General features: G+C 38.9%; 1 protein-coding gene across 1 annotated transcript in view; it reads left to right on the top strand.

The window, feature by feature from the left end:
* Nucleotides 1-215: 215 nt before the first annotated feature.
* mmut (methylmalonyl CoA mutase) overlaps nucleotides 216-13,558 on the top strand; it is a 50,591-nt gene continuing 37,248 nt past the window's right edge. The window contains exons 1-5 of the mRNA XM_030129058.1: nucleotides 216-340; nucleotides 1,064-1,496; nucleotides 2,351-2,718; nucleotides 3,863-4,020; nucleotides 12,715-12,886. Of these exons, the coding sequence (XP_029984918.1) occupies nucleotides 1,100-1,496; nucleotides 2,351-2,718; nucleotides 3,863-4,020; nucleotides 12,715-12,886 (1,095 nt within the window). The 5' untranslated portion in view covers nucleotides 216-340; nucleotides 1,064-1,099. The remainder of the gene's footprint in view (nucleotides 341-1,063; nucleotides 1,497-2,350; nucleotides 2,719-3,862; nucleotides 4,021-12,714; nucleotides 12,887-13,558) is intronic.

The raw sequence follows: 13,558 nt of genomic DNA, 5'->3' as shown, positions 1-13,558 counted from the left end.
ATAGTCTATATAGTGCATTTGTTGTAGGTTCTGTCAATGGAAACAGTAACTCAATCGGTGACGTCATATCAATTTTATACAATTATTTAATGCGCTACTTTTGTGCTACATTACCCTCCTTAAATTATATCAGTAGTGGAATCTATTACAACCCACGTAGATGTTACTTATCTCGAATAACTTCTAAACTCTTGGCTGTAATATTTACTTCCGGTGTCGGAGTTCAAAGGTCACCTGATAACGCTAGCAAGCGATTGGGCAAATGCTAATGTTATGAAACTTCATTGGTTAAACGAACACACGCCTTTCATCAACCTGAAAGAGCACAGCAGACGACAAGGTCAGAAAATGATCTTAAAATATATAAAAATACCTGCTATGAAGTACACACGACTGAAAAATGTGATATTTCAAGGATATTCATACGGTTTCTTTAAAAAAATGTGAACAGTTTAGCCATTAACATCCAGTTTTGGACCACTAGTGCGTAAAAACGCAGCTGTACTTTAACTTCCTTGACATTATTCTAAATACAAAGCTTACAGTTTCCCTGTTTTAGTAGTCTTTTAAGGCTGTCATTTGTGTTGAGTTTATTATGTAAATCGTGTGAATTATGGAGTCTAGCATGACGCGTAGCTTGCTAGCGGCTAAAGTCAGCTAGCATCACACTGCTAACATTTAGCTGACATTATTTAGTTAGATAATAATGTCATCGGTAAAGCTAAAACAAAAGTGATGAAATGCAAGCTGAATTTCGCCATACTTATCGTTAACAACATCGAAGCTCGTTTTTATATCCGTTAAGGCCTCTGCCTCAACCATATGTGTAACTTATGTTAATCATCCACCAAGTTAACTGCAATGTCTGGAAACCAGCAGTAGCCCTAAAGATTATTAGTGTAGAGATTGTGCTTGTAGAGAACACTTCTAAAGCAGTGACATATGACTTTAATCATAAATAAATGCCATGCTATAGTTTGTGTAAATACTCCCCTGCTACATACCCTCACACATGTAACCACCACAGGCTTTAATCTGACTTCTTCTTCTCTGACGTCCTCAGGTGATCCATGTGTGTCTGACTGGACCAACACTAAACATGCTGTCTGCACAGAGGGCATGTGCAGCCATGGCTGCCAGGCGCCTGGCTAGAGCCACCGTGTTCTCAGCAAACACACACTGCTCCTTCATTCATACAGCCGTGCCACATCAGGATCAGATTGAACTGCATCCTGAGTGGGCGAATCTGGCAAAGAAACAGCTGAAGGGGAAGAATCCCGAAGATCTGATTTGGCGTACACCTGAGGGACTCAACATCAAGCCTGTGTACACTAAGGCAGACTCAGCTGACAGTCCGGATGAGTTGCCTGGAGTGTTTCCTTACACTAGGGGGCCCTATCCCACCATGTACACCTACAGACCCTGGACTATCAGGCAGTATGCAGGTTTTAGCACCGTTGAGGAGAGCAACAAGTTTTATAAGGATAATATAAAAGGTAAATGACAACTTCTTGGATATAAAAGTCGACTTTCAAATTGGAGGAAATCAAAGTGAAAACTTGAACTTTGGAAGCCACAGTGCTGCGGAAACCCTTTATATGAATTCAGTTGTTGAGCAGCTTCTCATAATTTACTGAATCAGTAATTAGTAGTTGAGTAATTTTTCACTTCAGTGAAATTGATTGGTCAAAGGAAAAATTCAACAAAGTTAAATTGTGGTTCCTGGAGTTCACAGCTTTGCTTCACACCTTCAGAACATTGATTTGGTTGCCAAAGGTCAAAGTGGTCTTAAACCACCAATGACAACCAAAACCATCTACTGATGTAAACTGTTTATTACCTGTTGATCCACTTATCCTATCAATACATGTAAATAATTGGTGTAAAATACAGTTTGTCATCTTTTCATGGTCATCAGATATGACCCATTTGGACATTCAGAGGCTCCGTAGTGAACGTGGAAACACTGTCATCTTCTACGCCATTAATTCACCAGTAAAACCTATGGAGTTTGATAAATGACAATGCATGGAGACACTTGTTCTGACATTCAATTAATGATGTATTTAGCTGAAAAAGTCACTTTTTCTTCAGTTTTCTCTGTTTTGATCTCATAATCTTTGAATTTACTCTGAGCTTTTATGAAAATCTGCATGAATTAAATGTAGAAAAATACATGGTTTACGCTGAAAAAACTCAAAATAAAGAGGAAAATATTATAATAAATGATAAGTTACTTAAGAAAGGTTAAATATAGATACAAATTCATTTGGGAACTGCCACAAAAGTACTACTGAGTCTTTATGGGTTAAGGAATTGAATTCTCACTTCTTTACTTTTTCCATTTTAGCTGGACAGCAGGGTCTTTCCGTGGCTTTTGATCTCCCTACACACCGAGGATATGACTCCGACAACCCTCGAGTCCATGGAGATGTTGGCATGGCTGGTGTTGCCATAGACACCGTTGAGGACATGAAGTTGCTTTTTGATGGAATCCCTTTGGAGAAAATGTCTGTTTCAATGACCATGAATGGAGCAGTTATCCCAGTGTTGGCCATGTTTATCGTGACTGGAGAGGAGCAGGGTGTACCTAAGGCCAAGCTGACTGGCACTATTCAGAATGACATTTTAAAGGAGTTTATGGTACGCAACACCTATATTTTCCCCCCGGAGCCATCTATGCAGGCCATTGCAGACATCTTCGCTTATACCTCTAAGGTATAGTATTTATCCTTTTTTTAACCTCTTTTTAGTGGGGTTTTTCAAATACAAGCACATTTCAAACAAGGTACAATGAGATGCATATGTATATACTATAAGTTCATGAAAGGGGAAATGGAAAATGAGTGGATAAATAAATATGCACATAACATATGCACCAAACAAAGCAACAACAGGAGAAAGAGGGAAAAAAAACACACACACACACACACACACACACACACACACACACAGAGGATGTCACATGCTCTTTGTGTTTTTTTTTCTTTTAAACTTTATCATGTATCCATATCAATATTGACATTAATGCATTTCTTACAAAAGTTGTGAATTTGCCCCCCACCCCATCCAGGTGGCATCCCCACAAACACATCCACATAAACACTCACATATCAAATGGACAAACAGAACACCAAAAGAAGAAAACAAATATACACAAGTACAAAAAACAGACAGACAAAAACAAAACAAAAAAAGACTCAAACCAATCTGTGTTGATCATTATGGTCATACCACCAACATTTTGGACCTCTGGCAAAAGAAAAACGTCAAAGTATAGGGATTGAGAAGACTAGGACAGCAGTCAAAAAGAAAGAAAGAAAAATAAATACTTTAAGTAAAAACATGGAGTCAGGCAAAAGACAGGCTCTTGATATGAGTTATGAACTGTGACCAGGTCCTGTCTTAGCCCCCAACTTGTGGACTGTATACCTAATTTTTTCCAGGTCCGATCCCAACATCACCTCTAATCCAATGAATGAAGGGTTATTTTTAATATAATGGTCAATGAATGCTTGCCATGTTGAATAAAATATGCCGACTTTGTCCTTTAGGGAGTATCATATTTTCTGTAGCTGCTAGTGCCCCATAACATTATTGAGTAAAGCTAGATGAACTGGAAAGTTTTTATGTTTCCATTTGAGCAAATTAGTATGTATCATTGTATCATTATTTGCACATTATATCCATCCATCCATTGTCTTCTGCTTATCTGGGGCCGGGTCACGGGGTCAGCAGTCTAAGCAGGGATGCCCAGACTTCCCTCTCCCCAGACACCTCCTCCAGCTCATTATATGACTCTGTGTTAATGACACGTATTAAATAGTAGCTGTTTTTACTCATGGATCGCGTATGTTTACAGCACATGCCGAAGTTCAACTCCATATCCATCAGTGGCTACCATCTCCAGGAGGCTGGTGCTGATGCAATCCTGGAAGTGGCCTACACCATCGCTAATGGCCTGGAGTACTGCCGCACTGGGCTGAAAGCAGGCTTAACCATCGACGAGTTCGCTCCGAGGTACCTAAAAATACAGATATCCATCTACAGTACTAAATGTTAGGGATGCACCGATACCACTTTTTTCCAGACCAAGTACAAGTACTTGCATTTGAGTACTTGCCGATACTGATATGAATACTTAATAATACATTACAGTTCTTAGTTACTTTTGAAAATGTGCTCACTGTAACAAGGTGCTGCTACTGACATTTAATGTGTCGGAATGAGCGTTTCTCAATTAATCCACCAGAGGGCCCCACTCTGAATTAACCATACTGGATAAATACCACGAAGAAGAGTAAAGTTTTTTCAGAAGAAGAAGAATGTCAGTAATAATAAACATGGAGTTGACAGAGGAACACTAATGTGATACTAATGTTGATATTGGTGAGGGTAGTTGTCATAAATATATCAGTAGTTTTTCACTAACTCACACAGTCGCTCTTTGAAAAGATCCTCTACCTCCACGGTTTCCGGTGGTATTCTCCGCCTGGGTACGCATCCGTGAGCACCTGGAAAACAGACAGTATTGCATACGGAATGTACGCAGAGGACGGACAGAACACTTCGTCCATATCCGATTGTGTTTTTTACGTTACTTGCAGTCAGCATTACTTTTGTCACCATCATTTATTTTGAAAAATCCCCACACTGTTGACATTACTCCTTTGCTGCATACCTGCTGCACTTAACTGTGAATCTCACACTGCGGTAAGTGGTATTGGTGCGGTTGTATCAGAATACTTTTACAAGTACGGGTACAAGTCAGACCGATACCTGATACTGGTATAGGCATCAGTGCATCCCTACTAAATGTACAGCAAAAATATTGCACTTTTGTCCGGTATTACTGCCAAATACTCATGGCTGCTTCACATTTTCAAAGCTGTAGTTAAAAATTAAACCTATCAAACTATTTGACAAGATAGAAGTGGCCTTTAAAGCAGATATTGTTGTTTTTCTTGGAGTCCTTCGCAGACATACACAGTACAGACCATATTAGAGGTACAATTGAACATATATAGAGATGTATTTGTATGAAATATTTTTGTATTTCCTTTTTTTTTTCAGTTTGTTTTTATTGAAAAAGGTGACAGAATATCTCCAACATTATTATTCGTACAGATTTTATCTATTAGAGCCCTTTTCACATTTCTTATTATATACATACAAAAGTGTAAAAACAACCCTGACTTATGAACTGGGTGCTTACAGTTTCGGTATTTCTCACTTAAAAACAATCATAGTGTTACAATACCTCTGGGTTCTTTAAACGTTCCACATGTTTATGTAGAAAAACATAAAACGAAGAATAAATACAGGGAGATTATAAAAAAGTGGACATTTTTAGAAGAGTGATGCAAATTCTGGGTGGCTAGAGGATACAAATTTGATTCATTTGTCCCAAATATGATAAAATGTATTATTTTTGTATCTCCAATGGGTGAATAAGCTGTCTTGGTTTTCTACAATCATGATGACCAGCCTGTCCACTGGTTTCTTTGAGTCAGATCATTATTTTCTGGAGAAATCGTTACCTGCTTGCTCCAGAATCCCTCATTACCTCTCCTCTGCTCAACTTTGGCAACCACAGTCTGAACACTATCTACTGTTAGCTTAGAAATAGAGAAAACGAGCCCACTTATGAGTAAAGAACTGACACAAACATAAACCTTACAAAAGCCCATGAGAATTTGCTGGTACTAAATACTGAACCTTTGACGTGTATTTATAATGAAATGTCAGATGAAGGTCAGATTAGGTTTGTTTTTCTATGAAAGTGTAATCACCCAGCTGTGACACAGTTGATAAAGTGCATTTAAGCAGCAGTGACGTTAACAACAGGTGACAGAAAGTCGAAGACCCACCTCTTCCATCTGAACCCAATGGGACCTTATTTCAGGGAAAGAATCATGTTAGAATTCTACATCATTTACACACACGATGTTTGACAATTTGACAAATAATTTTGTGAGTTGGGAAAGTTGCAGTTTGTGTAAAACTGTTGAAGTATCAGACTGAAAATGTATAAAGACTACAGACCTGAAAGTTGCAGAGGTGACGTCACCATATCTTCCTCTCTGCATCTTCAACAGGACTAGACTTATAGTGATTTTCATCTCTTTTAATATTTTTACCTGGCTTTCGAACACAGTTTTGGTGTCCATGACGTGTATCACCACAAGAAATGCAGTCCATTCAGTTATATAACACAAAATTTATCAATCTTTATTATTTTAACCCTTTCATGCATAGTGGTCACTCCAGTGGACAGCTATTCTACAGCTGTTCTCTTGTATATTCATGGGTTTTGTTGTTTTAGTTGCATATCAGCCACAGTGGACGCTCATGCATCATCTCATACACTGACATTCATACCATTTCAGTAACTTTGCTGTATTTGATAAACCAGATCTGCAGTAACATGTTTGAGTGTAATTGTAATTAGACTGTAATTAACAGTTTTCTTAAAGAAAAAAGTTTTTTTTTGTAAATTATCTCCATGAAATGAGTAATAACTAGTATTAGAGTATGATGACATATGAGAAAACACACGATGTCCAGCTAAGTGGACATTTTTGTAACTCCATAAAAAAATAGGTTCATAAAAAAAGATTCAATCACATTGGGTTTTTTTTCATGCCTGAAGAGGAATAAAAACACTCAGGGGAAAAAAAAAATCTTGAATAAGGTTCTCATAATTCATGCATCAAAGGGTTAATTTATGTATCTTTATTATTTATGTCTCTGCATCTTCAGTAGGACTAGACTTGTGATTTTCATCTTTTTTAATATATTTTTTCCTTGCTTTCGAACACAGTTTTGGTGTTCATGACATGTATCACGACAAGAGGTGTTGTCCATTCAGTTATATAACACAAAATTAATGTATCTTTACTTTAATTTATGTATCTTTATTATTTTTGTCTCTGCATCTTTAACAGGATTAAACTTGTAGTGATTTTCATCTCTTTTAAAATATTTTTACCTTGCTTTTGAACCCAGTTTTGGTGTTCATGACGTGTATCACAACAAGAGATGCAGTCCATTCAGTTATATAACACAACATTCATCTAGCTTTATTATTTTAATTTTTGTATCTTTATTATTTTTGTCTCTACGTCTTCAACAGGATTAGACTTGCAGTGATTTTCATTTCTTAATATATTTTTAACTTGCTTTTGAACACAATTTTGGTGTTCATGACATGTATCATGACAAGAAATGCAGTCCATTCAGTTGTATAACATAAAAGTAGGTGTATCTTTATTATCTTTGCCATATACCACAATTTTCTTGGATTGTAAAATTGTCTTTTAAATTGATAAACATATGTGTAAATAGTGGCTTCCATTAAATCAAATAAGGTCGGAGTTGCATATATACTGAACACCATTAAAAACCCACGGTCCAAACATGTGGTGTAATTTCCAGAAAATGATTTGCTCAGGTGCCTATTTTGTACATGTTGCTCACAAGATGAGTAACAGTTAGCAGCTGTAATTTTTTTTTTTTTTTTTCATTTCCTTCGGCGTTTGGACTAGGGATGCAAATTATTGATTAACCCATCAATCATTAGTTGGTTGACCTTATCGATCGATTAACGATTAACTGATAAGCGGCGATTTTCCTGAGAACCTGAATTTCATTTCAATAGGGTCTATAAGACTAAAAGCTAAATATTGTTTATATACTTCATGAAAAAAGCATGTCATATTCCTTAAAGGTGGGGTCTGAGATGTTTTTCTGGAACATTTTTTATTATATTCCTTAAAATCCCCTTCACACCCCAATTACAACTAATTGATTAAATGCTCTAGCACAAAAAAAAAAAAAAAAAAAATCAGTCACCTGTGGAACAGGTAGGACTGAAAAAACACCATCCACCATCGAGCGCCCACTCGAAATGATTGAACGGTGATATGTCTATCAAACTCAACTGCCATTCACCCCTCCCCCCTTCCCCCCTCTGCGCGTACCCCTCTTCGCATTCCCAGAGGCTGGAAACGCTTGTACAGGAAGCGTAGCCAGGACCTGGCTGTATTAGTTATATTAGCATGGAAAGTTCACCGGCAAACTGTTTTGTCACCAACATAAATCACTAAGAAATGTAACATTAGTCACATAGGTCTGAACTGGGGCTGTTCTGGAAGAGCAGGGGTGTTAGAGGAAACTGAATGAGGTATGCATGGATACACCGGCTGGAGGCTCAGCCGGGGCCGTAGTTGGGATAGGAGCCCGAGGCGTACGGGAGCGAAGCAGGGGACGGAGCCTCAGCCGGTGTTGGAGACGGTTCGGCCAGACCGGACCGTAGATGGCATTGGAGCCCAACCCGGGGCCAGAGCAGAGCAGAGCCTCAGCCGACGAATTGTTGCTGTGCAGTGCTCGTGAACCCTCGGGAACAAGCATTGCGCGTGCCACTACTCTGGAGGCGTGGCTTCAGAGGGACATCTGAAGAAAGGGGTTTGGACTTTTGAATTGAATATTTTCAAAATGTAGCTGCTCTAACTGTTTTTCTAAGATCTCAGACCCCGCCTTTAATGATTGATTTATTGTACCATTGGATACAGTACAGGCAATGACATTAATGGAGCAGAACTAAAGAAATTCTGCAGTGAAATTCAATAAAATAAATGGATCTGAAGAGGGGCAGTTTAGAAGAAATGGGCATTTCTGACTTTGGATCACTGCCTGACATGATGGAGCGAGATTTCAGCAGAGCCCCCCCCCCCCCCGATTTTCCCACATACCTGCAGGAGCCTGGAGGATGTTTTCAACTTCTGCCTCACTGACCAGATAGTCCAGATGACCGCGGACTAGACCAACCTTCAGGGTAAACACTCTGTCTGGGACCGGTCTGAGACTGACCCCGCATTTGTGCATGTGTTTACACAGGGGTGCACCACTCCCACAAACAGACGTGCCGGTCTGTGTTTCACTCCACCATATCCCTAAAGCGATACCAATTCATTAACGCCATGATTTGGTTCGATGACTGGCTATCTCAGCTGTGGCGTCGCAGTGCAGACAAACCAGCAGCCTTTGAACAGGTGTGGACAGGTGGACAGGATGACTCCCATGTTATTCAACTTCAGTGATGAAGCCTAGTTTGGGCAGTGACGCCCCCTACTGTCGACACTACAAATCCTGCTTTGGAAAAGGGCAAGTAACCAACAATTAATAATTTAATCGAGCAAATTCTTATTGACAATTAATTGATAGTCGAGTAATCGTTTACATCCCTAGTTTGGTCTAATCTCTTAATGTCGGACATTGAGTCGAATCTCTTGTACAGAGTCTCGCTTGACTGGTAACTCTAGGTGTGGTCAATAACCGATATAAAGGCAGCAAAGAAATCGTCAAAATGTTTTGGCAGCTCAAAATGCTACGACTTATGATACAACAGAGAGAACATGCCATTGGTATGTTACAAGCTGGTCTGGGCTGTGGTGAAATCGCTCACCGTCTGCGCTATCATCGCAGTACAATCAGTTGTCTCAGTGCTGGATCGGATCGGATCCCTCAGGACAGAGACTTGTCAGTTCCATGCGTCGTCGCTGCACTGCTTGTTTGGAAGCCAGAGGTGGACACACCTGATATTGAATGATGACACTTTCAATTTCTGAGTACCTGTATTCAGTGCACAGGATAAACATTCATTCATTATCTGAACCCGCTTTATCCTCACTAGGGTGATGGGGGTCGCATGGAGCCTATCCCAGCTACTTACGGGCGAAGGTGGGGTACACCCTGGACATTTCGCCAGTTCATCGCAGGGCTGACATATAGAGACAAACAATCACTCTCACATTCACACCTACGGGCAATTTAGATTAACCAATTAACCTATCATGGATTGTGGGAGGAAGCCGGAGTACCCGGAGAGAACCCACACAGACATGGGGAGAACATGCAAACTCCACACAGAAGGTCCCACCCCCCGTCGACTGGTGTTGGAATCGAACCCAGGACCTTCTTGCTGTGAGGTACCAGTGCTATCCACTGCACCACCATGGAACAGTTTTTTTCACTGCCTCAAAACTAGACGGCAATTGGATAAATGCCACGATGTTGTCCCGCCCCCAGACACTCAGCCTCTCTGGGGGTGAATGGAGCTGTGGGTGGACCTCGGCTGGGCTGGGCGCTGAGCTTCCATGTGCTGATTGGAGGATTAGTCGAAAGGCTGAATCCCGTTTGATTGACAGCTGTTTTGAGATGTACTCCTTCACTTGACAGAATTCAGTTCAATACTGTCGTGCATTCTGCTGCGAAATTGAGAGAGAAACCACTACGAAATTACTTGTTCATTTCTCGCACTGTAAATACACAAATAGACAAATCACAAGGAATGGAGGGCTGAATTTATGTTTAGATAACTTGACAATTTTTTTTGATGCAAGCCGACAATGAGCTTCCCCTTTCTGAAAGATGAGCAGCCGCCACTGATCTCCAAATATCCATATTATTCTGACCCGTGCATTTTTAATGCTGCTAAGTATAGCATGATAGCATTGGTCTGCTACTTACAATAAAGGGCTGTTGCTGGTGAGAATATAGATATTTTCAACACACGTTCAAATGTCCATATTAGAATTCTTTGCATCAGTTCAGTATTGTTCCTCATAATCACTTTTTCCGTTTCAAAATAATTGACAGGCTATAACAAGTATCTGTTCCTGATTAGCAGGTGGTCTGTCTTTCTCTTCAGCTCATTAGTTCCCATTCAGGGGCAGCCCACTGTCCATGCAGTTTCTGCTCCTTGTATCAATTATCTCCAGTCTGTAGGTCTTCCATGGCCTTTCCCCTCTGACTTTCAGTTCCCCAGATAACAGCATTACATGTCTGTGCAGTCCCCTGAAACATGCTGGAAGGGCAGGTTAACCTCTTTTTCAATAAACAGTTTCATAGGCATGTCTTGGACTCACAGATGTTACACAGCGGCGTTTTCAACCCGAAGCTGTATTCTGTCTCTACACCAGTTGCACTCCTAACCAGTATTTACATTAGAGATCAGACAGATTAGAAGCTTATGTGGACCCTCTGGCCTCAGTGTTTAGGTCATGTTAAAGGTTCAGTACAGATATTTTGTGCATTTTCTTTTTTATGTTCAAGACTAGAGTGGAGGATGTGAAACATTATGAATTATGATGATTCAATTTCATATTATGTACAGGTAATGAAAGATATCAACCATCATTGCATAACATGGAACATAATGAAAAAAATGCTATTTTTGCCCATCAAATAGAAGAAACCCTCAAATAAAATAAAAAATTGTATGTGTTTAGTGTGTAGGGATTATACACTATATAAACAAAAGTATTGGGACACGTTGAATTCAGGTTTTTCTTTTCTAGCAAGGGTTTGGACAACAAAACAATAATGTTTATATCTCAGATCAGCATGAACAGGACATCTTGCAGCTGTAGCCATGCTGTGTCCCAATATTTTTGACCATATAGTTTATAAACATCAATATTTTGTTAAAGTTTAAAGGGAGACTTATTTCTAAGTGAGACGTGAAGAAAGTACATGGTTAGTTTTGATAGAAAATTGTTATTTACAGACAGAGCATGGAAAATATATTAGAAATTTAGTGGTAGAACACTTCAAATCATAGTCATGGTCCAAGAACCCCCCCCCCCCCCCCCCAAAAAAAAAAAACAAAATCAGTGTTTGAGAGAAATTAAGTAAAAAACCATCTCAGGCATTTTGAAAGCAAAGATAACAATTTAGACAAAACTAATCAAGGCAATGTATTCACCACAATATAAAACTATATTCTGACATTTGTCATTATTGTTTTGTATCCCAGACCCCTGCTAGAAAAGAAACATCTGAATTCAATGTGTCCCAATACTTTTGTCCATATAATGTATGTGTGAATCACTAATTTTAATGGAGAAATTTTTTTTTCTTTGTCACTTGATAACAATTTTTTTTTGTAAAAAAAATAGTAATGTAATGACTCGTAACTTTTTTTGTGTGTGTGGTCAATATCTTTATTGAGTTTTTCATATAACAAATACAAATATAAAACAAGAGACTAGAGAGCCATGAATGGAAGGTTATGCCATGTGTAACAAAAATAAAAAAAGTACAGTTTCTGTTCCCTCACAAATACAACATGTCATTATGAACAGCCAAATATACATAAACACAAACCAACATAGACAAGCGCATAAATAAACAGTGCTGTCTTTGACAAAAACAACCATAATAACAAAGACAACAGGGAATGGGGCCATATACATAAACAAAAGAATCATATATGATACATAGAAATAAGAGTGAGGGGAATCCCCCCAAAGACAACATCCGATTTTTCCATTCCACCACAGCAGCATCATTAGCATCAGGTGCGTAGTAACTCAGGTAACCCGCCATGTGTTGATCTGTATTGTATTTTCTCATTTATGGTCCACCAGGCCCTTCAATGGCAGCTAGTCTTGTACCAATATAAGTCAGGAATGGGACCAGATTCTATAGAAAACCTCAGTCATATATTTAAACTTGTATGTTAAGTATTCCATGGGTAACATGTCAAAAATAACCTTATGCCAACCAGCTATTGTGGGGGATTTCCTGTCTATCCACTTCAGCTATATATTACACAAAAAGTAAGAATAGAGAAGAGTCTTTTGGACTTTTGTGCACTTTTAAGTTGTGTGTCTGCCAGTCCAAGTAGTAACTGTTTTTACTTGTCTCCAGGTTGTCCTTCTTCTGGGGAATCGGGATGAATTTCTACATGGAAATAGCCAAACTGAGGGCAGCCAGGAGGTTATGGGCAACGCTCATTAAAGAGAACTTCCAGCCCAAGAACGCCAAGTCACTTCTCCTTCGAACACACTGCCAGACGTCTGGCTGGTCTCTCACGGAGCAAGTAAGTAAATATTAGCTCTTGATTATAGTGTGTTTAGTCACATTTATGTAATTTACACCCGAGTTAGTCTAGGTTTTGAGTTGCTTTTCATTTTTATTTATTCTTTCAGTTTAATTTTAGCCAGTCTTACAGTGACATTAGCAATTGTGCTTTTGTTTTGTAGAAATTACTGGTTATAATTTAGTTCCTATTTAGATTTTTAGATATTATGAGGAAAGCCTTCATTTATAAACACTGAAAAAAGGTGGGATGAAAGAATACATGACATCAAACCAACAAAATCACTGTTTATTAAAGGCTCATGTTGAGGGAAACATTTGACCTGCATCATGACCATTTGCTGAATTTACCTGCAGTTTGTTTTGTTTAGGTTTCACGTTTTTGAGACTGTTCTAGTTTAATATTTGTCAATGAAATTATCTTCACACTGCTACTTTTAACTCTTTAAGCGCTAAAGTTGCAGTATTGTAACAAGTGACATAACTAAATGAAACAGACCATAGTTGCTGATAGAGTTGACAAATCTGGTTACCACCTCCCATCAATAAATGGCGGACATATGCCCCTTCAATCCCAACACCATTTCAGGCCATGTTTCTATTCAAAGTGAAGAAGGAAATCCAGTTTGAAAGGTGTGGTCCTGAGCTGGTTTAGTAAGGAAGGAAGTAAAAT

This window comes from Sphaeramia orbicularis, chromosome 24, assembly GCF_902148855.1.
Source record: "Sphaeramia orbicularis chromosome 24, fSphaOr1.1, whole genome shotgun sequence".
NCBI classification, from domain to species: domain Eukaryota; kingdom Metazoa; phylum Chordata; class Actinopteri; order Kurtiformes; family Apogonidae; genus Sphaeramia; species Sphaeramia orbicularis.
Note: the sequence above shows the minus strand (reverse complement) of the source record. Positions and strands in the feature narration are given on the sequence as shown.